Source organism: Balaenoptera ricei, chromosome 20, assembly GCF_028023285.1.
Source record: "Balaenoptera ricei isolate mBalRic1 chromosome 20, mBalRic1.hap2, whole genome shotgun sequence".
Taxonomy (NCBI): domain Eukaryota; kingdom Metazoa; phylum Chordata; class Mammalia; order Artiodactyla; family Balaenopteridae; genus Balaenoptera; species Balaenoptera ricei.
The window spans coordinates 13,211,254-13,238,469 of NC_082658.1; the positions used below are offsets into that span (position 1 = coordinate 13,211,254).

Below are 27,216 nucleotides of genomic sequence, written 5' to 3' on the forward strand. Positions count from 1 at the left end.
CAGTCCACTCAGACCCTCAGACTAAAGATGATGAGAAATCTACAAGTCCTCAAGGCTGTTTTAAACAAATGCTTTACAAATCCTCTAAATTCTGGATTCTAGGATTCTTTGGGATCAGCCCTGTCTTCTTTCTTCCTGGGAAAGCTTGCAGGCCTCATGAGTGGTAACTGAAGATTGGTGGGTACTAGGTGAGGGCCAGGTACAGGGAAGATGCTTCTGATGTCTGAGACGTGAGCTTGCCTGAGGCTGGCAGTGCTGCAGGGGAAGGGCAGGGCGGTGGGCTCCCCAGGCCACCTTTTATGGTCGATCTTGGGTTCATGGCAGTTCCCATTAGGAATGCCCATTGCTCAGGAGGTGAAAGGTGGTGTGACACTCGTCTCTCTAAGTCACAACCTTGGACCTGTGGCACTGCCTTTATTCTTGCCCGAAACCTGTCTCCATAGTGGATCACAAAATAGTAACACTTACTGTGAGTTGTTCAGAGTGATCTGAATGAGTTTTGAGAGTTTAGTGTAAAGTGAACTGGGAAAGGTTCCTTTTAGAAAAAGGAAACAATAGTCGTGGATGCTGGTCCTGGACCTACTTCATGATGTTTGCTTTTTCCTTTTAATGTTACATAGTATATTTTGTGTACTCAATTTTAAAATATATGTATATTGTCAAAACTATCAGGCTCTTCTTTTGTGTTTGGCCTTTGATAGTATGCTTTAGAAGTTTATTTTTCCTATCTCTATTGTGAGCCTCATTTGTTGAATAGTCCAGCAGGCTGCCCCCAACCCTAGTGTGAAATGCCATTGTAAATGTGTATTAAATACTCACATATATTGGCCTTTGTTTCTAGCCTTTCTGTTCTGTTCCCTTAATCTAGCTCTATGCTCTTTTATCCTTGTCGTTTTGGTTTGCATTAATTGCATTGTAATTTGTTTTGTCAGGATCCGACCTTCTTACTTTTCTCACTGTTGTCTTGCCCTTTCATTAATGCAGGTGCACTTCAGAATTATTTTATCACCCCCGGAAAATTCTTTTGAAATTCTGTTAAATCCACAAATTCATGTAGGGAGATTTGACATCTTTACAAGATTGAGTTTCCCTCTCTAAGAACATAATATTGTGTCTCTAAATTATTCACATCTTTTGTGTCTCTCAGTAAAGTGTGGTAATTTTATTTAGGTGATTCCTGGAAACATGTTTTTAAGTTTATTTCTAAGTATGTTTTTTATCTTTTATTGCGCTTGTGAAACTGTTACGTTTTCTAACTGATTTTTGCTGGTGTACAGCGAAAATATACTTCGTATACTTATTTTGTAAATGGCAACACTGTCATGGAATATATGTATACACACATATTTTAAAAAATAACAGCTTTATTGTGATATAATTTATATACCATAGGGAATTCCCTGGCGGTCCAGTGGTTAGGACTTGATGCTTTCACTGCGGTGGGCCTGGGTTCGATCCCTGGTCAGGGAACTAAAATCCTGCAAGCTGCATGGCACAGCAAAAAAAAAAAAAAAAAATTTTTTTTTTACATACCTTAGAGTTTACCCTTTTAAATGTATACTTCATTGTTTTTTAGTATATCACAGAGTTATGCAACCATCACCACTAATTCCTGACCATTTTCATCACTCCAAAAAGAAACTCATACTCATCATCAGCGGTCACTTTCGATTCCCTCTCCATCCAGTCCCTGGTGACCACCATCTGTCTCTGTGGATTTGTGTATTTTGTGCATTTCATGTAGTGGAATCAGGCAATATACGATCTTCTGTGATTAGTATCTTTAACTCAGCATAATGTTTTCAAGGTTTAGTGTATAATGAAATACTTCACTACTTTTTCAGTTTCTTTTGAGTTTTCTAAAAAGGTAAATAATTATATGGTTTTTAAATAATGTTAACTTGATCTCTTTATCCATGGTATACCTTTTCATTCTTCCTTTAAAAATTTTTTTAAGAGTTAACTTTATTGAGATATAATTTACATACGATAAAACACACCCATTTTAAGTATACAGTTTGAGCTTTGACAGATGTATGCACCTTCCCCACTATTAAGGTGTAAAAAATTTCCAGCACCCCAAGAAGTCACTTCATGTCCCTTTGCAGTCAAGACCCCCACCCTGGCCCTGGGCAACCAGTGTTCTACTTACTCTCTGGTTTCTTCTGTTGAAATAGTATTTCTGAGACTCATCCGTGTTGTTGCATGTGTACCAGCAGTTTGTTCCTTTTCTGTTGAACCATACTTTATTCTTTCACCTGTTGATGGACTTTTGGGTTGTTTCCAGCTTTGGGCTGTTACTAGTGCTACTATGAACATTCACAGACAATTCTTTGGGTGGATGTATGTTTTCATTTCTATGTAAGAGTGGAATTGCTGGGTGTATAGTAAAGGTAGGTTTTATGATAAACTGCCAACATGCCATGTTTTTGTAAAGGTTGTACCATTTTACATTGCCAGCAACAATCTATGAGAATTCCAGTTACCCTACATCCTCATCAGCACTTAGTATTGTCAGTCTTCCTGATTTTAGTCATTTTAGTGGGTGTGTAGTGGTATCTCATTGTAGTTTCACCCTGCATTTCCTAGGTGCAAATTGCAACCTTTTACAGTTATTAAGACTTGCAGCCCAGCATATGGGTCTGTTTTGTTCAGAGTTCCATGTGTACTTGAGAAGAATGTCTTTCTGCTTTTGGTTGGAGTGCCATTTAAGTGTCATTTAAATAAGGTGGTCAATAGTGTTGTTTGGGTCTTTTATGTCCTTACTGATTTTCTTTTCAGTAGTTCTATCAATTCTTGGGAGAGGAGTATTGAAATCTTCAACTCTATAGATTCGTCTCTTCCTCCTTTCAGTTTTCTCAGTTTTTGCTTTATCTTGAAGTTCTTTAATTTCATGTATGCTCTTGTAGGATGGTTAAGTCTTCATGATGAATTGATCCTTATATCATTATAAAATGTCTTCTTTGGGAATTCCCTGGCTGTCCAGTGGTTAGGATTCTGCGCTTACACTGCAGGGCGCCCGGGTTCAATCCCTGGTCTGGGAACTAAGATCCTGAAAACTGAGTGGCCAAAAAAAAAAAAAAGTTCTCTTTTTCTCTGTAATAGTCCTTGTTCTGAGGTCCATTTTGTCTGATATTGATGTGGCCTCTCAAGCTTCCTTATAGTTAGTGATTGCTTGGTGTATCTTTCTTCTCCCTTTTACTTTTTTTTAAAAAAATAAATTTATTTATTTTATTTATTTATTTTTGGCTGCGTGTGGTCTTCGTTGCTATGCGTGGGCTTTCTCTAGTTGTGGCGAGCGGGGTCTACTCTTTGTTACGGTGCGTGGGCTTCTCATTGCAGTGGCTTCTCTTGTTGTGGAGCATGGGCTCTAGGCGTGGAGGCTTCAGTAGCTGTGACACGTGGGCTCAGTAGTTGTGGCTCGTGGGCTCTAGAGCGCAGGCTCAGTAGTTGTGGCACATGGGCTTAGTTGCTCCACGGCATGTGGATCTTCCTGGACCAGGGCTTGAACCTGTGTCCCCTGCATTGGCAGGTGGATTCTTAACCACTGCGCCACCAGGGAAGTCCATCCCTTTTACATTTAACTAGCTACATTTTTATTTTTAAAGCGCATTTCACGTAGGGAGAATGTAGTCAGGTCTTCCTATTTTTAAAATTCAGTTTGGTAATCCTTACCTTTTAATTGTAGTGTTTAGGTCATTTAATGTAGCTCTCAGTTCTTGCTCTTTGCTTAGTATTTGCCCCATTTATGTTTTTTCTTCTTTACCCTTTCCTACCTTCTTTTGTATTAATTTAGCATTTTTTGGTATTTGATTTTGTTTCCACTGTTGTCTCATTAGCTGTTCCTTTGTTTTATATTTTTAGTGATCACTCTAGGATTTACAATATGTGTCCCCAATATGTATCACAGTCTACCTTCACATGATGTCACACTGTTTTGTGTATAACGTGAGAGCCTCATAGGAGGACTCCCATCTCCCGCCAATTTGTCATACATCTTGCCTCTGTGTATGTTATAATCTTACAGTGTATTGTTTTCACTTTAAACACAGTTATTTTTCCAAGGAAATTTAAAAATGAGAAAAAAATCTTTAATATTTATCCATGTATTTACTATTTCCACTTTTATTCTTTGCTTTCTGTAAATTGTAGTTTTCTGTCTGGTAGTTATTTTCTGTTTGAGGAATTTACTTTAACATTTCTTCTAGTGTAAATCTACTGGTGTTGAATTCTTTCAGCTTTTGTTTGATAGTTTGCTTCACTTGCATTTTTTAAAAAAAATTATTTATGCTGCGCCAGTTCTTAGTTGTGGCACGTGGACTTCTTAGTTGCGGCATGCGGGGTCTTTAGTTGAGGCATGCAAACTCTTAGTTGCAGCATGTAGGATCTTGTTCCCTGACCAGGGATCAAACCTGGACCCCCTGCTATGGGAGCACGGAGTCTTACCCACTGGACCACCAGGGAAGTCCCTTCACTTGCATTTTTGAAAGATATATTGCTGGTTATAGAATTCTAGGTTGACAGTTTTTTCTTTCTGCATTTTAAAAGATATGGCTTGATTGGTTCTGATGGGAAGTCTGTCTTTTTTTTTCAATATTTATTTATTTGGCTGTGTCAGGTCTTAGTTGTGGCACGTGGGATCTTCGTTGCGGCATGTGGGATCTTTTGTTGCGGCACATGGGCCTCTCTCTAGTTGTGGTGCATGGGCTCAGTAGTTGTGGTGCGTGGGATGTCTAGTTGTGGCATGCAGGCTTAGTTGCCCTGCGGCATGTGGAATCTTAGTTCCCCAGCCAGGGATCGAACCCGCATCCCCTGCATTGGAAGGTAGATTCTTAACCACTGGACCACCAGGGAAGTCCCAGGAAGTCTGTCTTTACTCATCTCTATTTCTCTGTGTAGTGTGTGCTTTTTTCTCTGGCTGCTTTTAGAATTTTCTTTTTACTGCTGGTTTTCAACAATTTGATTATGACAGGCCATGGTGTGGTTTTTTTCCTTTTTATCCTGCTTTGAGTTTGCTGAACCTTTTGGATTGATAGGTTTATAGTTTTTATCAGATTTGAAAATTTTGTGCCTCTTATTTCTTGAGGTATTTCTTTTGCCCTTGCCTCCATCCTCTCCCCTTGGACTCCAGTCACACATCTGCAGATACACTTGATACTGTGGCAGTGTTGCTGAAGCTGTTTAGTTGTTTACTTCCTTTTTCCCCTTAGGGTAGAAGTTTTTATTACTGTGTCTTCAAGTTCTCTGATCTTTTCTTCTGCAGTGTCTAATCTGCTATTAATCCCATTTAATTTTTCATTTTGGATCTTATTTTCCAGCTCTTGAAGTTGTTTGTTTTTTAAATATCTTCTGTTTTTTTAAATATCTATCTTAGTTGCATGCTGCAACTAAGAAGTCTGCGTGCTGTATATTGTTCATGTTTTCTTTTACATCCTTGAGGATATTTTGTAGTATTTAAAGTTTACATCTAGTAATTATATCATCTTTGTCATTTCTGGTCATTTCTTTTTTTTTTATTTTTATAAATTTATTTTTTTACTTATTGTTTTGGCTGCGTTGGGTCTTCTTTGTTGCACGTGGGCTTTCTTTAGTTGCGGCGAGCGGGGGCTACTCTTCGTTGTGGTGCGCAGGCTTCTCATTGTGGTGGCTTCTCTTGTTGCGGAGCATGGGCTCTAGGCACGCGGGCTTCAGTAGTTGTGGCATGGGGGCTCAGTAGTTGTGGCTCACAGGCTATAGAGCACAGGCTCAGTAGTTGTGCACAGGCTTTGTTGCTTCATGGCACGTGGGATCTTCCTGGGCCAGGGATTGAACCCATGTCCCCTGCATTGGCAGGCGGATTCTCAACTGCTGCGCCACCAGGGAAGTCCCTGGTCATTTCTGTTGACTGATTTTCCTTCTGTTAGGGGTCACAGCAGTTTTAGTTATATGTCTAGTAAATTTTTAGTGGATCATGGACATTGTGATGGTTATGTTGTTGGGTTTAAGTTTTTTGTCTTTAAAGTGTTGAAGTTTGGCAAGACAGTTTAGTTAATTGTATATCATGTATATCCTTTAAGGTTTGTTAGGGCAGGTATAGCTTTTTCTCTTGTTTTTCTCTAATTTAGCGTTACTACTAAGGAGAGACATTTCTGGAATGTCTGCTGGTTGCTCTGGGTGCTCAACAAGGACTCTGCACTCTGGCCTTGTGGAATTTGAATGCCAGCCCTATATGAGCTATGGGAACTCTGCCTTAGTGCTTCCTGGCAGTTCTTACCCAGCCTAGTGGACTAACCACCGTGCCTGTGAAGATTCACCCAAAGATTCAAGGGGACCTCTGCAGACTTCCAGAGCTCATTCTCTGCTTAGCTTCCTCTGGCATGCTGCCCTGCAAATTTCAGCTGACTCAGTCTCCTTGAACTCCAGTCTTTGCTATGCTTGAGTCCCCCCCTCTCTGCACTGGGTTCTAAAAATTACCTTCTGGTGGACGGCCTGGGTGGCTGTAGATTGCAGTTGGTTTACCATGTGCTGCCTGTTGTTCCAGTGTCTGACAATATAATTGTCCTGTTCTCTGATTGTTGTTGGTGGTAAGGCAGTTCCATATCAATTATTCCTGTATAACTGGAAGTGGAAATCCTTTTTCTTCTGTCTTATTACATTGGTTAGAACCAGATTGTTATTAGGTCATAGTAGTTGTAGAGGTATTTTCTGTAAAGTATGGTATTAGATATTGATTTGATATAGAATAATAATAAAAAATAAGAATATTTTCCTTACATTTTAAAAGCAGGAATAAATGTTGTATTAACGCTAGTGCCCTTTTAGAAACTGTGAAGATGAAAGTGTTTTTTTTTTTCTTTTGCTCTATTGATAATTGGATTATATAGATTTACTAATATTAAACCATTCTTATATTTCTAAATAGCCCTTTTTTCTTTTGGCATTTTGTTTTAATGTCATGTTGATGTTTAACAGGAAATATCTTATATATGTTTTTCCCTAGAATGGATGATGAACTTGTTGTTGGAATTTGTGCGAGATAAGAAATCTCCGGCTGACCTCGTACATCTGGCTTTTAAATTTCTTTACATCATCACCAAGGTAATATTTACATAGCACTTTGTAGTTGACAGAACACTTTCTTAATATACTCGGTTCAGAAGTACCTTCCAAAATGGTATCTCTCAGGAAAGATTGTTCTCATACAAAAGTTGTGGGTTTCATGCTTTCTCTTTTTACCACATGCTGGAGATCAGATGTTAGTGATCCAGGGGACCCTTTGGCTGAAACAGTGCTTTTCAGCATTGTTTTCTGCGTCTTGTATTTGAATGGATCAAGCACCAGCTAGCCAGAAAGGGACGGAGAGGATATATATATACATATATACGTATATATATGTGAGTAACTGAGAAAAGTTTCTTACAAGGAAAAAGGAAATAAACTTGGAAGTGGAAGTGCTTCTCAGATATGGATGTGCAGATGGCTTTTCAGGGATCTTGTTATGATGCAGATTCTGAGTAAGTGGGTCTGGTGTGAGGCCTGATATTCTGCATTCTTACAGGCTCCCCGGTGATGTGTGTGCTGGTCCATACGTACCATGGGAGAGACTTGGTCATCTCGGCTGGGGTTTTGCTTCTGTGGGGCCTGCTGTGTGGTGGAGGGAGGCCTGTGTGCACACTCCTTGCCCTCGGTTGAATGCAGGGTCTCTCCTGAAGGTGTAGTGCCACCGCGTTTCATGGAAGCCTTAATGAATTTGGGACCTTTTGGGTTCCCGAGGACTTATTCCTCATAATCAAGGTAGAAGCAAAACTTGTTCGTTTGTAACATAGCTATATTTCTGATGAACCAAGATTGGTTGGTCAAATTGGGACAACATATTTATGAAATGATTTAAGAAGTAAAGGTAGCTTTCTTATTGTTTAGTCTTACTAAGTTGTATCACTGTAATGTGATGTAATTCTCTTTGATCATTGGGTGGCATAGGTGGTGATTTTTGGTAATAGAGAAAAAAATAATTTTGCTACTTTATTTTCTAATTATATAATAATTCAATGTCTTTATTTGATAGGTTCGAGGATATAAAACATTTCTTCGTTTATTTCCACATGAAGTAGCTGATGTGAAGCCTGTTTTAGATATGTTTACAGATCAGAATCCTAAAGACCATGAAGTGAGTGTCCCTTTCCTCCTCCTCTTCATTTCCTGTCCCCCCGACTTATTCCCTGGTTTTCCCTGCTCCTGCACTGGCAGCTTCCTTTCCTGTTTCCTTCAGTTTTATCTTGTACTATTTTGTGTCATTCCCTCTCTTTTCATTTATTCCTTTGGCTTTCTCTTTTTATGTATGTTACTTTGAATTATTTTATTTAAAAAAATGCCCTTTATAAAGAAAACAATAAACCTCCATACAGTGTGATGATAACTATATCATCATCCAAATTTTTTTAACTTAAAATAGAACTATGTTGGGGGTCCCCAAGACCACCCCAAGTCCAGTGATTTCCTAGGATCACTACAAGAATTGGCATGTAGTCATCCTTATGGCTATGATTTACTACAGCAAAATCAGCAGAGGGAGAAGGCACATGGGGCGAAGTCCAAAGGAAACCAGGAGTGAGCTTCCGGAATCGTCTCCCTGTTGGGTCACGCAAGGCACTTGTGATTCCGCAGCACCAAGTTGTGAGAACACGTATGAGGTGTTGTCCACCAGGAAGGTCGTAGGGGCCGGCACCCACGATTTCTGTGCGGGCTGGTAATCTGGGTACTCTGCCAGGCACATACTAAAACCCAGAAGGAAAGCAGGTGTTCAGCATAAGCCACATGGTTTGTACAAACGGCCTGGGCACAGAGTGACCCTCATCAGTTAGGGAATGGTGGGAACGTTCCCCGAAAACCAGGTTCCCAGATGCCCGCCAGTGGCCAACCTTGCAGTCCAGCGTGATGGGGAGCGCTCTTGGGCACAGGACGCATTCAGAAGGGCACGCGGGTTGTAACTGCAAACTCAGGGAATTGTCTTGCTCTGCATGTGCCCTGCTCTCCTCTGCTTCTCATGCCTCTGATGGGGAGTCTGGGACCAAAGCAGAATCTTGTTTTATTGACTCCTCTGTGACTGGAAGTTGAGAATTTTTCTTTATTCTTAAGTCTTATGTTTTTTTAATCTTTTTCTCTGTTTTCCATTTTCTTGAAAAGCTGATTACACGCTGAAGGGTGCCAGTGATGAGAAGCCATTAGACTGACATGTTATGATTTTTCTTCGTTCCTTTTGCAGTTTCTCTTGGCTGCACCCCCAGGGCATGTGGTGGGGTGCGGTGCTCTGCAGCCTGGCTCCGAGGCCCTGGCGTTTGGAGGCCTGGGTGGGCGCTGAGCGGGAGGGGGTGGCAGGACTGCGTGGCTGCCCTTGCGCAGGAGTCACGTTGCTTTGACTTGGCCCTGTAGACCTGGGAGACCCGCTACGTGCTCCTCCTGTGGCTCTCCGTGACCTGCCTGATCCCGTTTGATTTTTCACGCCTTGACGGCAACCTCCACAATCAGCCTGGGCAAGAGCGAGTGTCCACCATGGACCGTATCCTCCAGATAGCAGAGGTGAGTATGGCTGTGAAGTAATGAGCCGCTGACCAGTGTCCTTTCTCATGCCATTAGGGCTTAATTAGGTACACTTGTGACATTTGTTTATTTCTTCAGCCATTGTTACTCTTTTTCAGTGAAGTGAAATTCCATTTCATAACTTACCATGAAACTGATAATTCCTAAAGGGGTCAGGATGAATTACTTTAGCAAAACTCATTTCTCTGTAGATAGTGCAGATACTCTGATGATAGCTTAGGATAGGTTTCGGGGGGTAATGGTAAGACAAATTAAAGGTCCCTTTAAAATCTAATTTTTAATTTAATTTTTAACATTACATAAATAATACATGATCATTGTAGGAAAATCAGAAAATAAAAAGTAGGAAAAATATTAAGGTGAAATCTCTCAAATACCAAGAGATAACACTTGTGTATTTTTTCAAACTTCTCCTGATACAGATGTTATATGTGTAGACATAGATTATTGTATTATCTTTTGCTGTGGAAAATATTACCCTGAACTTGAATGGTTTAACACAGCACACATTCATCATCTCACAGTTTCTGTGGGTCAGGAATCTGGCTGTGGCTTCGCTGGGCCCTGTCCTTCGAGCTCTCCCCAGGCTGCAGGCAGAGCTCGCCTGGGGGCAGGTCGCTTCCAAGCTCTCATGGTCATCGACAGGAGTCAGATCTCGAGGGTGTTGGCCGAGGGCTTCAGTGCTTTGCTGGCTGTTTGCCACTCGGAACCCACCCTGCCCCCCCCAACGATGGCAGCTTATTCTGTGAAAGCCAGCAAGGGGCAGGGGCTGTAGCAAGATGCATGTCACACTCACGTGTGACCCAATCATGGAAATGACTTCCTACCCCCTGCCGAGTTCTCTTGGTTAGAAGCAAGTCAGCGTGTCCTCCAACTGCGTGGGAGGGATTACACGGGACATGGGCACTGGTGGGCAGGACCAGGGCCCATCTTAGAGCCTGCCCCCGACACTTACTTATACTAAGCTTCTTTGAGCCCCTACTGGGCGCCAGACACTGTTCTAAAGGCTTTTCATACATTAACTCCTTTCATCCTACTTAATGAGGCAGTTCACTGTTTTCATCCTCATTTTACTGAGGAGGCAACAGGTGTAAAAATAAGTGACTTAGCCAGCTCACTTTCTCACGTGTGGCGGATCTAAATTTGAACTTAGGGATTTGGCTCCCTGCCTGTTCTTCACAGTGCTCCTCGCGGCCCCTGTGTACTAGGGCCCCTGGTGTCCTGCTGTTCTGGGACCTGCTTTTCCCCTGAGCAGGACTGTCTGAATGTCTTGTGTCAGTAAGTAGACGTCTCCCTCAGAGTCTTTAAGGGAAAAGGTGCTCCACTGTATCTTCATTTCTAAAATAGTCTTTTCTAGATAGGTGGTTTGTTTCTAGCTGTGTTCCATTAACCCTTTGAGTGCTTGTCTCCTAAGTGGGATTGCCTGGGGAGAGGACCTAATTTCTAACAATTTGTCCTCCAGAAAAAAGATCTTTTAAGTGTATCATTTGGAAAACAGTTGAGATGAGAAGTGGAAACCTCTTAAGGTGTTGTAATTATTGCGTTAAACTTCGGCCCTCCTGCGTCTGAGCGGGGCCTCCTAGCTGTTGTGAATGCCAGAGTGCTGGTGGGTTCCAGGAGTGTTCTGTGCACACTCTTGGTAACAACATACACTCTTCATTTTTCTGCTGCTTTTGCAAATGTGGGTTTCAAGGGGTGTAACCACACACTATATGAGGATTGGGCACTTGCTGAGGGTGAGCACACACGTGGCAGCGGTAGCCCTGAGCTCACGTTATGAGTGGTTTGTGCAGCTTTGGAATCTGGCCTCTGTCCGTGAGCCTGGGCTCTTGTGGAGCTGCTGAGTGTGGGACCAGGTGGCTGAGCGGGTCCCTGAGGTCTACATCGTGTGTTTAACGGTGCCTGTCCTTTACGCTTCCTTGTAGTCCTACCTGGTCGTCAGCGACAAGGCCCAAGACGCAGCTGCTGTCCTCGTGTCCAAGTAAGTGCTTTCTGAGAAGGTTTACTGTCTGTGTCACCTGTGTGCGTCTGTTGTCATCAGAGAGGATGCTGGGATCATAGGCTTGGGGAAGTCTTTGCTGTCCTGAGGACTCTGCTGCTTTCCTTGAGGGAACCCAACGCTGTTTGGGTGCAGGAAACCTCTGAACCTGATGTGACCACTGACAGTGCTGGTTAGGGGCTCAGGGTCACCTGACGCTGGGTTAGGAGTTAGTGTGCCCGTCAAGGGAGCGCAGATTTAGAATAGGTGTAGCAGTTTCGTCGGGGCCAGGCCTCCCCTCTTGGTGGGGGGGGTGGCAGTTAGAAGAGCCTTTGAAAGTCACTTAGAAAGCAGTCCACACCATGGTTTGTGGGGATCATGGGCTGTGATTGTGTCATTGTGGCTTGGGATAAAAATCCCCAAACATCCTGTGTTAACTAAAAACAACAGGCTGTGCCTGAAACAGGCAAAGATGGGTTTATCTGATGAGCTGGGTAAGATGACCCAGGCAGCAGGGCCTGGAGTCTCCAAAAAAGTGGCAAAGACACATGTGAAAGCTGAGTAGACCTGTTTCATGAAATGTGAGAATGGAAGAAAGCAGTTTTTCTAAATTAATCTTCTTCATGACATGTGATTTAAAGTATGTATATAGCATAAACGAGTTAGAAAATTTGGCTTTTTTTCCCCTCTACATTTGTGAAAGTTAAAAATTGGCTCTAAAAGCTTTTGGATGTTTTGATCGGGAAAACAGGGCAACACCTCCTTCAGGGTCACCTTGTCTTAGGTGTGTAGCCGTGACCTTGCACAAGGCGGGAAGAGACATGCTTGATTTATGGGGCAGTTGGGGGCATTGGTGAGGTATTTGTGAAAGTACTGGCTAAACCAGAGGGCAGAGCCTAAATGCAAGAAGCTGATTTTAGGAGTGAGGGAGGAAACACCTGAGCTCGCCTGCGATGCTTACCCTGGGGGAGGAGAAACTCACTGACAGAGGCTTCTCATGGTTTTGACAAGGAATGAAAAAGCGTGGCTTTCTTTCTAACTGTGAAAGTAATCGTGTGTTCAGGAAAATAAAAGTAAAAAATTACAAAATAAAACTCACATGTACTATCATCCCCAGAGATGTAACTGCTCTGTCCTTTGTCCCCCATTGCCCATGGGCATGTTGGTCTGTGGCCCGTGGGTACACTTGCAGGGTTGTTCCACGTGCCGGCAGGTAGGCCTGGAGCTTTGGTCAGTCTTCCAGATGCGATTATGGTGTGATCTATTCTTCCTCCAACCTCACTGTACGTGGGGACTTTTTGTTAGTAAAATTAGCACCGCCTGGGATACTCTACATGAAACTTTGTACTGTCCTGATCGGCTGTATTTTCCCCTTCCAGTTTTTTTTTTTAAATGTATTTATTTATTTTTGGCTGCGTTGAGTCTTTGTTGCTGCATGCGGGCTTTTCTCTAGTTTTGCGGCGAGCGGGGGCTACTCTTTGTTGCGGTGCGCGGGCTTCTCATTGTGGTGGCTTCTCTTGCTGCAGAGCACGGGCTCTAGGCCTGTGGGCTTCAGTAGTTGTGGCACACGGGTTTAGTTGCTCCGCGGCATGTGGGATCTTCCCAGACCAGGGCTCGAACCCATGTCCCCTGCATTGGCAGGTGGATTCTTAACCACTGCGCCACCAGGGAAGTCCCCCTTCCAGTTTTATTGAGATATAATTGACATACAGCACTGTACAAGTTTAAGGTGTACAGCATGATGATTTGACTTACATACATCATAAGATGATTATCACAGTAGGCTTAGTGAACATCCATCATCTCTCATATAGATACAGAATTAAAGATACAGAAAAATATTTTTTCCTTGGGATGACAACCCTTAGGATTTACTCTCCTTTTTTTTAATTGAATGAAAGATTCTTTAAATTCTATACTGCTTTACAATTTTCAGAAGTTTCACACACATGATTTCATATAATCTCATAATAATCCCTTTTCCCCGTACCCCTTTATTGCCTCTCCCCCCAGGATTTACTCTCAACAGCTTTCATGGGTAACATACAGCAGTGTTCATTATATTTATCATGGTGTACGTTACAGACCTAGTACTTATTTATCTTACAGCTGGAAATTGGTACCTTTTTGGCTGCCTTCCTCCAGTTCCCCCTTCCCCACCCCTGCCTCTGGTGACCACAAGTCTGATCTCCTTTTGTATGAGTTGGATTTCTGATTGGTTCTTAGGGATGAATTCCTAGAAGTGGAATGAACATTCTAGGGGTTTTAAATGCAGCTACTGGAAAGGTTGAGCCAGTCGGAAGTCTCCTTTTCCCCGTATTTAGCAACACTGCATGTGATCTTACAAATGTTTAGTAAATTTGTTAAATGAAACATATCTTTTTTTTTTTTTTTTTTTATAAATTTATTTATTTTATTTATATATTTTTGGCCGTATTGGGTCTCCGTTGCTGCGCGCGGGCTTTTTCTAGTTGTGGCGAGAGGGGGCTACTCTTCGTTGCGGTGCACGGGCTTCTCATTGCAGTGGCTTCTCTCGTTGTGGAGCACGGGCTCTAGGCACACGAGCTTCAGTAGTTGTGGCACACGGGCTCAGTAGTTGTGGCTCGTGGGCTCTAGAGCGCAGTCTCAGGAGTTGTGGCGCACGGGCTTAGTTGCTCCGCGGCATGTGGGATCTTCCCGGACCAGGGCTTGAACCCGTGTCCCCTGCATTGGCAGGCGGATTCTTAACCACTGCGCCACCAGGGAAGCCCTAAATGAAACATATCTTTATTGTTTATTATCTTTTATTACCAGCAGTACTGAGGGTTTGGTAGAGTTCTGCTGAGCTTGACCTGGTGGAGTATTGCACCTGTGGGGTGGGGGAGGTGAAACCCTAAACGCTTCTTCCCTCCCTGGTGTCTTCCAGAAAGGTGGCAGCTGGGGACCCTGGCTGCCTGTCCACTGCTGGCGGGACGCTCCCCCGCCATCTAGTGGTCGGACGAGCAAGTGTTCTTGAGGTTGAGGCCCGTTTTCCACCCAGCTCCTGCCGGTGTGCCAGGTTGTAGGTGCAGCCAGTTTTCCTCAGTTCTAGAAAGGGCGGATGCCCTCAGGTCCTAGAGCTGTTCTGAGTAACCCACCTCACGGGCAGGTTCTGACTCGCATATTTCTGTCTTTTTTGGTGGATTGTTAACAGTGAGGCCCTGGGTGTGAAGAGTGGTCACATGTGCCCTTTGTCCCCACTGGCATCTGTTTTCTGATATTTCACGAGGGAGCTGCCTGTCTTACTCTCTCTGCCATCAGCTTTGATTGCTTCCTCTTACCATGTGCAGTTCTGGAGCCGCACCTATTTCCTTTCATTAACTGGAACCTTTAAACATCAGCTGCATTTTCTGTAACTTTGATGTTACATTTACGCCAAGACGTGTGGCTATGAGTGTTATTTTACAGAAACTCTTCAATGGAAAGATATGCCTTTATTCTTATCGATTACATTAATTTTAAAAAGCAGATATTTTTAATCTAGCTATAAAATCAAGGTATGCTCCAAGTAGAAAAGTTGGAAATTTTGGAACATAGAAAATTAGGAAAACCCCACACATTTATAATAATAATACACAATACATGTGTTGTATTTTTTTGGTGTTTTTCTGTGCTGTTATTGTATGGAGTTTGCATAGCACAATCTCTTTGAGTTAGCACCTGCTTTTTCACTTAATTTCACGTTACCGTTGATTAAATGGCTCCTTTAGATTCCACTGTTTTTAGTTACTCTGACCAGCTTTCTCACGTCCTTCCTCTTATAAGCAATGATGTAATAACTAGCTTTGGGTGTAAACCTGTTTTGGTATTTGGGATTATTTTCTTAGGCTAGGCCCTTAGAGGTGGACTTCTGAGTCACAGGACACAAGGACATTGTTGAGTCTGTACACCTGTTGCTGGGTGACTCTTGGGAGCGGGTTTTCAGGACTTCTGCAATCATGGGCAGCCTCAAGAACAACTCTCTTCCCCCAGTTGGATTGTGCATTGTTTTGCTCATTACTGACATTTAGTTTGTATTTCACTGCTCGCTGGTGAGCTTTAACACATGAGTCTTATTTCAGACATTGTATGTCCCATGTAGTGACCTGATTTCTAATATCTGTGGGCTTCTTGGTGCTTTTTCTCCAGTCGTATGAGCTTTCTCTTTGAAGGATGTTAGCTAGAGGAGGGTGTGATACTTCCTCCAGTGGGTTGGTAGCCTTTTACTTTCTTCTTTGGACTAAAGTTTTAATTCTAATGTCAAAATAGTAACTTTTTTCCTTTTATTTATTTAGTTATTTTTACTTTTATGTTTGAAGGCTTACCCTATTAAGAGATTTTACAAAGAATCATTTATATTTTTCTACCTTTTTATTGTTTAATATAGAATTATTAATTCATTTGGAATTTCTTTTGGTATAGGACATATGATAGATTTTTTTCCTTCTTACAGGTAGCTAAATTCTATCACCATTTTGTGAATATTTAACTTTTCCATTAATTAATTTAAAAACACACACAAAGTAAGTTCTTACATAAAATAGGGTTTGTCACTTCACCCGTACTGTTTCACTCTCAGACCAGATGCTCTGTGGTAACAGTACTGACAAGGGTCCAGGGCAGCAGTGTGTCCCACTGGTGTTTTGCCCTTTGTCCCTCTGGTAGGTCTAGTCCTGTAGTTAAGGTTTTGCTGATCACTCTTGTGGAGATCACCTTCCTGAGAGAAAGACAGTGGGGTCTCTAAACACCTGCACATGTTAGCTGAGTTCCACATTGAAAGTAGATGTAGTCTGTGATGTAACTTTTCCTAAAAGGGAAGGAAGTGTAGGATTCAGAGATCTTTCAGTTTGTGTAGAAGGGTCTCGTTCTGTGTGTTACATCTGTGGGATAGGTATTTTCTATTTTTGCTTATCTGTACTTCTGGACCTCTGCTGCGAACATAACATTTTCTTTTTTAGAGAGAAAAATAAAAAAAATATAAAATAACCTATTTGCTTAAATCTTTCAAAGGAGCCTTAGGTTTTTACTGTAATTTGGAAACTCACCTTGTGTGATTTTGCCCAGGAATGGAAGTTGGCCGCCACAGGCTGCACACAGAACATCAGCCTCCTGCCTGCTCAGCAGATGAGTGGGTGGAGGAAGCAGGGTGCGTGGCCCCTGAGTGGCTGGCGCGGTGACTCACGTCTCCAAGTTGGACTTTGGGTCCCAGCAGGGCCGCTTACCAGCCCTGTGGGCCGTTCTGTGCCTGTGACCTTGCCTGTCCTGAGGGCCACCCCACTGCAGGCGCTGTGCCTGCCCACGTGCAGGGTGAGAGCCGGCCGGCTGTTGTCTTCAGGCTGAGGATCAGGTCACTGTGGGTGTGACCCTCATCCTGTGGCCCCCTCCAGAATCAAGGGGCTTTAAACAGGGCCAAGGACATTGAGATAGGGTATATATTACCAGTTATCCATTTTAGATGATCACTCTGAGGTGCAGATTTTATGAAATTCCTGGGCCCTCTTCTCAGACCCGCCGTAACACAACTTCTTGGCCGGCGGGGGTGGCACGTGAGTTCGCCTTTGTAACCAGCATCCTAAAGTTTGGTAAGTCCTCGGTGACCGAGTCTCTGGGTGTGTACCCTGAAGGGGGTGGGCGAAGACAGTCGTGGCAGCTTTGTTTTACCGACACGGAGACCTTCTACGTGGCCGCAGTGTAATCCCTGCGCTGGCTGAGCATCTTCTTGCGCGGGGCGGCAGTGGCGGTTTTGAGGGAAGAGGGGCCTGTGGGGGCTTCTGGTCAGGACAGGAGACTCCTGCAGGGGTGCAGAGGACAGAGCCAGGCATGTTGAGTGCTGCTCCCGGGGCGAGTGCCACCTGGCGTGTTTCTGTGGTATTGGTGCTGAGCCCTCTCTGGGTGTGGTTTGTGGGGGCAGCTAGGGGAGCGAGAGGTCCTCACAGGTCACCTCCCGCGACGCTGTCCCTGCGCCTGCCGTCCTCCTCTCACTCAACTGTTTCCTTCTCATTGTTTGCGTGCTTCCTGTGTTTCTGCCCCAAGACTGCAAGTTCCCCCAGGAGGGCAGGGGCTCAGCCTTAGAGAGCTGGGGGATGGGTGTGTGCACTGGTTGGAGAGGAGTGAAGGGGGCCTGGGCTTCGGTGTGGGAGCCCGAGGGTGGCTGCCGGCCCAGACCAGTGTACAGGAGGGTGGGCGAGAGCCAGCACCCCGGGAGTGCAGCACTGAGCAGACGCCTGCGGTGGGGACGATTGGGCCGTGGACACAGCTGGAGCTCTGCATGGCGTGTGCAGCAGGCAGAGAGGACGGGGAAGGAGTCCCATGGCAGATGCAGAGAGGGAGGTCGCAGATGGCAGCATGGGGTCCCAAGGTGAAGGGATACAGAGTTGGGCCGAGGAGTGGGCGTGGGTGGGCTCAGGTGAAGGTGGTCCCATGCTACACAGGGTCTCGGGATGAGGGGGCTCAGGAGGCGGGAAGTGGGGGGCGTGGGGACTGTGTGAGACCCCAGAGAGGTGGTGGTGGGAATTGCCACCTGAGAGCCAGGGTCTTAGGTTGGAGAGTGGCAGTGGGCCAGGAAAGGGTGAGCTCTTGGCAGCTGGGGACTCGGTCGAGCTGTCACCTACCTGTCTGTTCCCTTTTGGCAGGTTTGTCACGCGGCCCGACGTTAAGCAGAAGAAGATGGCGAGTTTCCTGGACTGGAGCCTATGCACTTTGGCTTCCTCCTCCTTCCAGACCATCGAGGGGGTCATCGCCATGGACGGGATGCTGCAGGCCCTGGTAAACACTGTCCCGGTGGTGCGGGGCGGTCAGCGGTCAGCTTGTGGGGCTGTCAGAACCCTGGGGACAAGCCCTGTTTACCTTGGTTTCGTGGGGAAGTGGTTGGAACACAGGAGGAGATGTTGAACCCCGACAGGACAGTGAACACGGTTTCTTTTCTCTGCTGCTTTGCACCGGGCCCTGTGACTGAGGGCTGGCCCTGCATTGTTAGCGATGGGCTTTCTGCTCTGGGGAAGGGGGTGGACTGGTGGCCCTGCGCATCGCCGCCAGGGGGCACCGATGCCTGCAGAGCTGGAGCCAGCAGGCAGGCAGGGGCGTGTCCTCCTCGAGCTTCCTGCTGCTCGGCTGTGTTACAGAGAAAAATGATTGGAGCCAGCTTGAAGGAAATAAGGTGATTTGAAATTTGGTCTTGTTCAGATACTCAGGGTATTTGTAACCACTGTACTGAGCGCAGACCTGGCCCCTGGCCTGAGAGCTCCCACCGTTTCCTGGCTGCCTGCTTTGCTTGTCTGGTGGTGCCTTTTCTAGGAGGAAAGATCAATTGAGTTTAAATTCTGCGGGGGAGGGGAGGCTGCCACACTTGATGCTCTGGGATCAGGGCTCCCCTCCCTGGACCTTGTGGTCCTTGCTTTTTCATTGCAGTGGGTGTGATTTTGTCCTTGCCCTTGTCTCTGAAGCTGGAGAGCCCAGGGCCCACTTTGAGGAGAGCAGGGCATTTGGACTATGTTTAAATGGTGGCGTTTGGGCCGTGACTCAGCGTGATGTCGTATTCTTGGGTGTCATCCCATCTCCTTTCCTTGGCTGTTGCAGGTTCTGACGGGGTGTAGGAGGCGTGAGGGCCTGGGGGAAGTGGGGCTGTTGGTGTGATGTCCTGGGGCGGAGGGACAGGAGGTGGGAGAATCGGAGAGGACAGTCCTCCGCCCTGCCTGCCCTGCACCTAGAATGTTCTCTCATCTGTGTCTTTTCATTTATGATGCCATTGTCTTCAGGAAGGATTGTCATTTACATGATGAGGGTATCTCAAGATGTTTTAAAAAGAAACCTGGAAAAATAAAACATGTTCCTGTAGTCTGATGAGGTGATCTGTTTACTCATGTGTCCTTTCATTCTGTAAATAAATGATATGTTATACTTACATTGGCTTTTAAAAAGTTGAGATGTAATTCACATAATTCACCTTTTTAAAGTATATAAGTTCAGTGATTATTTTGTATATGCACAGGGTACAACCATCACCACTTGTCTAATTCCAGAATACTCTCATCACCCCTAAAGGAAACCCCACACGCATTAGCAGTCCCTCCCTGTTCCTCCCCTGCCATCCCCCAGCCCCTGGCAACCAGTGATTTACTTTCTGTCTCTCTGGGTTTGCTTATTCTGGACATTTCATACAAGTGGAATTGTGTGCAATGTGACCTTTTGAGTCTGGCTTCTTTCCTTTAGCATCATGTGTTCACGGTTCCTCCACATTGCAGCCTGTGTCAGTGCTTTGTTCCTTCTAACGGTCAATACTCCACTGTATGGGAATTCTTCGTTACTCTGAATAATGCTGATCTGAAATTTTGTGTATAAGTTTTTGTTTGAGCATATATTTTCAATTTCCTTGCTACAATAGTAGCAACAGGTTTTTGGTTTTTTTTTTAAGTTTAACAATAATTTATTTAAAATTTATTTATTTATTTTCGGCTGCTTTGGGTCTTCATTGCTGCACGCGGGCTTTCTCTAGTTGCAGCTAGCAGGGGCTACTCCTCGCTGCGGTACGTGGGCTTCTCATTGCGGTGGCTTCTCTTGTTGCGGAGCACGGGCTCTAGGCGCACGGGCCTCAGCAGCTGCAGCACGCGGGCTCAGCAGTTGTGGCTCATGGGCTCTAGAGCGCAGGCTCAGAAGCTGTGGCGCACGGGCTTAGTTGCTCCATGGCATGTGAGATCCTCCTGGTCCAGGGCTCGAACCCGTGTCCCCTGCATTGGCAGGCAGATTCTCAACCACTGCGCCACCAGGGAAGCCCCAGTTTAACAATAATTTAAATATTTTTTTCTGTGTTTCTGAGGTTTTTTAAAAATTTGTCATGGCTTGCACACCTGTAATATTGATGGAACACAGGTATCAGCCTGTGCCTGCAGGTGGCTCTCGTTCCAGCTGCATGTGTGGGGAGGTGCTTAAGGAGAACTCTATTGCTGTGATGGGGGTCAGTGCTGGAGGTGGCTGGCCGGGAATGGTGCTGAGTGTTGACAAGAGGGGAGGGGGTGGTCCTGGTCACCAGGACATTGCCGCAGGGGTCCTGGGCGGGCGGGGGAGGGAGGTGGTGCAGGGCATCCAGCCCTGGTGGATGCAGCTGAGATGGTTTATTTGAAAGTTTGAGTGTAAGTGGATTCTTAGTTTTTTGCATGAGTCACATTGAGAAGTCTTAGGTCACAGAGAAACAAGGGTCTGACGAACACGGCCAAGCCTGTCAGTCCACTTGGTCTTGCAGGGTAGACCCGCCCAGACGCTGGTGCTGCTTCCTGACTCACTTTTGTCCTGCTTTAGACCTCCTTCCCCCAGTCTGGAATCTGTGTCCTTGACAGGCTCCTGGGTTCTCCTGCCAGGCCCCCCTGGCCTGGAAGCTGCCTCTCCAGAGGCCATTGCTGCGTTCAGGTCAGGGTAGCCGAGCCGCACGTGCCTCCACCATGGGGCTGGGGCCGGCAGTGACCACCCCTGGGGCCTGCAGCTGGCGAGGCCTGTGTAACCCCTGCCTGGGCTGGCAGCGGCGGGCCTGTGCGTCAGGCCACCAGCGAGAGTCCTGGGGGGCGCCAGTGCTTTTTTGGCTTGAGAAGGTTGTGGGGCCACTTTTCTGCCCAGTTCTGCCGTGGTTGGGCCCACGGGTCCTTATTTTTTCTTTTTTAACGTTTTTGATCCTTTTACTGCTTGTCACTAGGTTGTTCCCAAGTTCTTTTTTTTTTTTTAATTAATTTATTTTATTTTTGGCTATGTTGGGTTTTGATTGCTGTGTGTGGGCTTTGGTTGCGGCGAGCGGGGTCTACTTTTCATTGCGGTGTGAGGACTTCTCACTGCGGTGGCTTCTCTTGTTGCAGACCACGGACTCTAGGCGCCCGGGCTTCAGTAGTTGTGGCTCACGGGCTCTAGAGTGCAGGCTCAGTAGTTGTGGCGCACAGGCTTAGTTGCTCTGCGGCATGTGGGATCTTCCCGGACCAGGGCTTGAACCTGTGTCCCCTGCATTGGCAGGAGGATTCTTAACCACTGCGCCACCAGGGAAACCCTGTTCCCAAGTTCTGTTCCTTCTTCCCCGAGTGGGGCACAGGCATTGGCAAGCCCGCTGCTGCCCTCCTGCTGGCCCCTTCACTGGCCATGAGTGGGGAAGTGCTTTTTATTGGGATGTCTCCCCGTTTGACACTCAGGAGGAGAGAAGGCCTCCGTTTTCTCTTCCTCCTGAGGAATAAAATGATTTTCCCAAAGGCTTAGCAAAGTCGAACCCTGTGTCCCTGCCCGCTTGTCGGCCCAGAGGAGGAAGCCCTGCGGGGCCGAGGCCCTTTGGCAGCTGCACCCCGGAGCTGTCGGGGAGATGCGCCCTCAGTGAGGGTATCACCTGGTGTAAGAGTCCTGCCAGGGTAGGGGAGGCCTGGCCCTCCCTCAGCTCCCAGTGCAGGCACATCCTTCTGGAGCCTTCAGAAGCCCAGTGCTTCCTCTGGAAAACCCAGGGTCTTTCTGGAATCATGCACGTTCTTTCCTTTCCTTTTTTTGAAGGAGAAATTTGGTTTAATTGCTGCTACTGCCGCCCGGGCAGGAGGAAACAGTGTTGGTGCTGAACTCTCCCGGGCGGGAGCGGTTTCACCATGAGCTTGTCAGACCTGAACGGGGAGGCTGGGTGTCCGCTGTGCATGATGAAACCTGCAGGTGTGCTGCGCTTCAGGATTGCATCTGCCTCCTTCGGTGCACTTGGCTTCATTCTATCCACCTGCTCATTAGTGTGGGTTAGGCGAAACAGGTGGACTCGTAACAAGTACCATCGAAACTGGCGCTTGATTTTTATTTCCCTTGAAGCCTCTTCCTCTTGCAGGGATGATTTTTAACCCTCTGGCAGGGAAATAAGTGTTTGGCAACTTCATTTCATTGGAAGGCCTCTTTACTGTAGATCTTTGAAACACCCTTTGGTTTAGTCCCTCTTTAAGCATTAGGATTAATGGAAATCTAGGAAATTCAAGGAAGGGAAACAATATTAAAAATTGAGGCTGGTGGTCCTTTGAACTTGCTGTGCTCTGCTCACACAGGCAGGCATGCCATCTCCGCTCTGGCTCCTCAGATTGGAGACTGACAGGTGGCTCTGTGTGCTTCCCAAGGGCGGGCAGCGGACGGGGGCGCGCCATTCTGTTTGCCAGCTGCTGGGATTGTCCCCCCTTCACAGTGAGGGTTCTTCTATCCGTTCTGTCACTGTCACAAGTACACCTTGTTAAAGGGTAAAGCAGTCACAAACAAGATTAAAGACCCGGGAAGTGAAGACGGCAGATGCCCACAGTCCCACAGCCTGAGCCCCTTGTGGGGAGGGCGGGGGCCCTGGTTTGGCATGTGGTTTAAGGACGTGGAGGAGCCTCGTGTCCAGGTCAGGGTGGCTGTCGAGCAGGTGGCCCGCACCCTCGGACGGGCAGGTCGCACCCCAGATGCACGCCCCAGACTCCAGACGTGGTTGGCTCTGCCCCCCAGGGAGAAGCGGGTCCTACAGCAGCACCTGAGATCCCAGCGGGAGCAGCCCCTCTCCATGCCCCCGTCTGTGGAAGGGAAGCAGCAGGCCTCTGGCCTCAGAGCGTGGCGTGAGCTCATCTTTGAACCTGAAGAGAAGGCACTTGCTTACCCAGAACATTTCTCATGTGGCTTTGATTCCTGTTCTTTCAGGAGTCTTTGGAAACGGCACCCTGTGGTTTCATTAAAGTTGTTTGGCCAGAGGACAAATTAACCAAACTGGGCTTCTTAGTCATAGCACTTGCCTGGGGCAGGGTGTCCGGTGGAGGAAAACGTGGTAGAACCATTTGAATGTGACCATTTTCAGGGTGTGCATGTTTATGTAATGTTCATGTGCTCCTGTAGGATTCAGGTGAAATAAGGCATCTTCAGTTTCCTTGTGGGTCTAAGATGTGGAGCAGCCAACTCTGAGGCTGCTTTAATCTCACGTGACTGTGTTTTATGCGTGGCGGGCTCCCCAGTGCACGGGTCTTGTTAGAACACGCACGGTGTGAGGCTTGTCTCCGTTCACCGGCGGCCTGGTTTGTACACCTGCTGTGTGAGGGGGTGACGTGTCCTGCTGGACAGGTGTGTGCTTGCAGGCAGCCAGCCTGGGCCCACGCTTGCACGGGAAGGGGCTTGGCCATCGCAGTGCTTTTGCCTCTTGGATGAGAGACGAACACAGAGCGCTGTGCTCTGTGTGACAAATGCAGACTGCTTGGCCACTGTCCCTCCACCGTGGTGCCCCACCTCGTAGCCCCCACTTACCTGGCTGCCTGGCCACCCTCACCTTCCCTCCAGCGCAGGGGTCCCTCAGGCTCTGTCTGTGCCCGATTCTCCACTGACCTTAGTCCTTGGTTTCTGTCCTTGGTCCCAGAGCCCTGGTTCTGTGCACCTGTTGTGCTTCAGGCTCCGCAGGTCAAGGTAGCGTCTTGTGCTGTGACTTTTCCCTCCTCCCGCATGAGTTCCGAGTGAGACCCAGCCGCAGAGGAGGATGCCGGCCGGCGCTGTCTGCGCTCTCACAGGCTGAGTCCAGGGCCGAGCCCCAAGGTGGGGAGGTGGCCTGAGGCGTCTCCATGGCCCTGCCCTCCTTTACTGGTCCGGTGCTCGCCGGGCTGTGCTGGCCGCTTCCCTGGCCCATCCTCCACCCTGTCCAGGGTCCTCTCGGCCATCTGCCTGCTGCTGCCCTCCCTCCATTCAGGGGCTGGCCCAGTCTGGAGGGTCCCTCTGGGCAGTGACACCGCCTCTGGGTGTTCTGGGTCCCATGCTCCTTTCTACTGCCCAGGTCGCCTGCCCTGTCAAAGCCCCTCAGTGGGCTCAGCTCTGCCCATCTGGTCCCAGGCGAGGCTCTTCCTCCCTTTCCTCCTTGTGTCTCCTCTTGTCTCACTTCTGCACAGAGCCCCCTCCTCCCCCAGGTCTTGGCACCAGAGCACGACCCCTGCCACTTCCTGCGCCCGAGCCAGCTCTTCTCGGGACGTTCCCCTGTGTGTCACAGCCGCCTCCTCAGACCTCTGCTCTGGGAACTGCAAGCTTTATGTTGATTGTTTCTAAGTTTCTGTGGCAGGAATTGTGCCTTTTGCATCCTTTACACGTCACTTTGTTAGGCAAATAGGAGATGTATGATCAGTGTTTCTGGTACTTGTGAATTGACTGAGAATCGATTTTTATCTGAAGAATCATTAGCACTGAGTAAGTGGTCCTAACAAGGCATGTTCGGGAGGGACTGGCGTCGGTTGGTCTGGCTCTCCCTCCAAGATTGTTCCTGCGGGTCTTTGCCATCCTCAGGCTTGCTCTTCCCATAGTGGAGGTCGAGGTGTGGCAGCATCTTTACTGCTCTTCAGACTGATTCTAACCCTTTTAAGGGAAGAGCTTTTAGCTTTTTCTGCTTCATGGTGTTTGAAATTCCTGTATTAGGGGCGGTAGAAAGCCTGCTTGTGCCTGTACCTTTGTGTGGTTGCTCATGGTTTGTAGAGTCTGACCACGCTCTCTTGGGGTGGGTGGGCTGGACGAGGGCCACCCCGAGTGGCTTCCCAGTCATCCGCCCCCTGCCCTGGAAAGCTGGGCCCCTCCGAGTAGTAGGACCACAGGCAGCCCAAACGCTAGGGTCTAGGAGGGGTCATTTAAACGGGAACATCTTAATGCAGCTTGTTATTAGGATCCTGACTTCATGGGGGCTGTTGAGAACATTTGAGGAAGCTGGGTAGATAATGAGGTGGTGGAAGACGTCGTTATGAGCAGATTGACATCTGAAAACAGGAGGTCACAGTCGTCAAGTGTCCTCTGGGCTCTTGGGTGTCGTGCAGCCTCATCTTCCAGACAGGACGCAGGAAGCTGCAGTCAGGGACTGGGGTGGGCCGGGCTGTCTCCCCTCCTGTGAAGGTGTGTGTTTATGATTGGGATTTCACTGTTAGGTTAGGAAGAGATTTAACACATAATGGGAAGATAAAACTAATGTGATTATTTTGATCATTTAAACATTTCTCTTTGAAGTTAATTTTTATTTACATATTTGTGTACTTAAAATCCTTTATAGTTTACTTGATATAAATGTATTTTATCAGAATTGTATTTTTTCATTCTGGGTCCTAGCTGATAATAATCAGCTGTTTATCCTAGCCATTGAAAACTCAATTTCAACAACTAAAATTTTTCCACATTTGGAAGCTTTTTGTTTTCCCCTTAATGTATGCAGTCCTGAGGAAGTAAACCAGGCACCTCTCGAGAGAACAGATGTCTTGCTTCTTCTTGAGGTGGCAGGTGCCTCTGGTTGGGCTGGCTTGCCCCCTCCCCTCCCTCAGGCCTGGTCCTGAGCGCAGTCTGGTGGGCACGGCCTTCAGGCCAGTTGTCCTTCTGTATTTCTTAGTGCTCACCTGTACAGTTTCAGGTTACTGTCATTTCTTGGGGTGGTGGTGGCCCTCCCCCTCCCTTTTATTTTTGCAAGCCAGTAGTCGTGTGTGTGTGTGTGTGTGTGTGTGTGTGTCAGGGTGGGCGGGGTGGAGGGTGGTGCAGGTGGTGGGGTTCTTCTCGTCTGACCTGCAGGGAAGGGGGGCCTGGAGTGTGAGTTAAGAGAATTCGTCATAGCGCCCTTGGGTATTACTCAGAGGGCGCCAAGCTGTTGGGCTTTGTTGCCTTCCATGGAAGGTTTGGTCCTGGCTCGGCTCTGTGGCTCCAGCAAGGACCATCAGTCAAGCTCTGGAGTGGCGTCCAGCCTGAAACTGTGTGTCAGTGCTGATGGTCCTTTCTGTTTATGTTTTGTCCCCTTTGTGTGTGCACATCCAGGAACAGCTGTGATACTGGGGCGTGGTCCCCTCTGTTGCCCTGGGACAGGACTCAGGAGCACAGAATGGGGGAGCTTGCCCTGCCTGAGCCCCATCCTGTCTGCTGGTCGGTGTGTTTGGGATGTCACGTCTTTCTGAGGGACTGGGAGTGGGGCCGTCATGCAGCGAGGTGCCCCGCAGTGCCAGTGCTCATCAGCTCGCAGGGTAGTTCTTGGGTGCTAGTAAGTGGCACCCCTGAGCCGTGTGGTGTGGGCCCCTTTCTCCCAGGGCCTAGGGTGGAGCTGCTTTTCTTGCCCTTGACTCAGTGGTGCCTTCAGGGGCCTCAGACCAGCATCTCCTGCTTGGCAGCCGGGCGGACTTGCTTGCAACAACCTATAGCCTGTGATTTACGGCTGGAGAACATGCCCTGGGGAGGGAAGCTGGTTGCACGGTGCAGAAGAGCTGGCTTGGGTGGGTAGTGATTGGAAGGTGTGGTGGTTTAGAGTGATTACTGAGAAATGCATTTGTTTGCACTTTGTGCTGTGCTAGTATTTAGAACAACAGGAACAGACCTGGCGGTCATCTCTCCTCAGATGGGCGTGCTGTATGGTCTCGTCTCTCTGTGGTGTGATGGCTTGTATGGAGTGTGTGCTTCCAGCTGGTGGTTTTCAGTTGGCTCATGTTTTATGCTTCCATGAAAAATGGGGTACACTCCCCATTTAGTGGCTTGGCTGATGGATCCTCCTGACCATCTGAAGATCAGAGCATTTCTGTCGGCCACTTCCTCCCGTTGCTGAGGGTCACTGTTCTCTGCACATGCTGGGTTGGACCGTGTGCTCTCAGGAGGGAAGGGCAGTGAAGACGGCCCTACTTTACGTGGAAAAATAGACCAAGAAACAAAATCAAAGCCCTGGCCCTCTGTGATTTTTGTTC

At 47.1% G+C, this 27,216-nt stretch overlaps 1 protein-coding gene across 5 annotated transcripts in view; it reads left to right on the forward strand.

Annotated features, from left to right (window-relative positions):
- The window catches only part of TBCD (tubulin folding cofactor D), a 175,135-nt gene that overhangs the window by 11,784 nt on the left and 136,135 nt on the right, over positions 1-27,216 (forward strand). For 4 of the 5 annotated variants that reach the window (XR_009499404.1, XM_059906846.1, XM_059906847.1 and 1 more), the window contains exons 3-7: positions 6,980-7,077; positions 8,045-8,146; positions 9,409-9,555; positions 11,502-11,557; positions 18,184-18,316. Coding sequence is in view for 4 of the 5 variants with exons in the window: in XM_059906846.1 (XP_059762829.1) it covers positions 6,980-7,077; positions 8,045-8,146; positions 9,409-9,555; positions 11,502-11,557; positions 18,184-18,316 (536 nt within the window). In the remaining variant the exon portion in view is untranslated. Of the gene's footprint in view, positions 1-6,979; positions 7,078-7,537; positions 7,774-8,044; positions 8,147-9,408; positions 9,556-11,501; positions 11,558-18,183; positions 18,317-27,216 lie in introns of those variants that run through there. The other variant, XM_059906849.1, reaches the window with a different exon arrangement.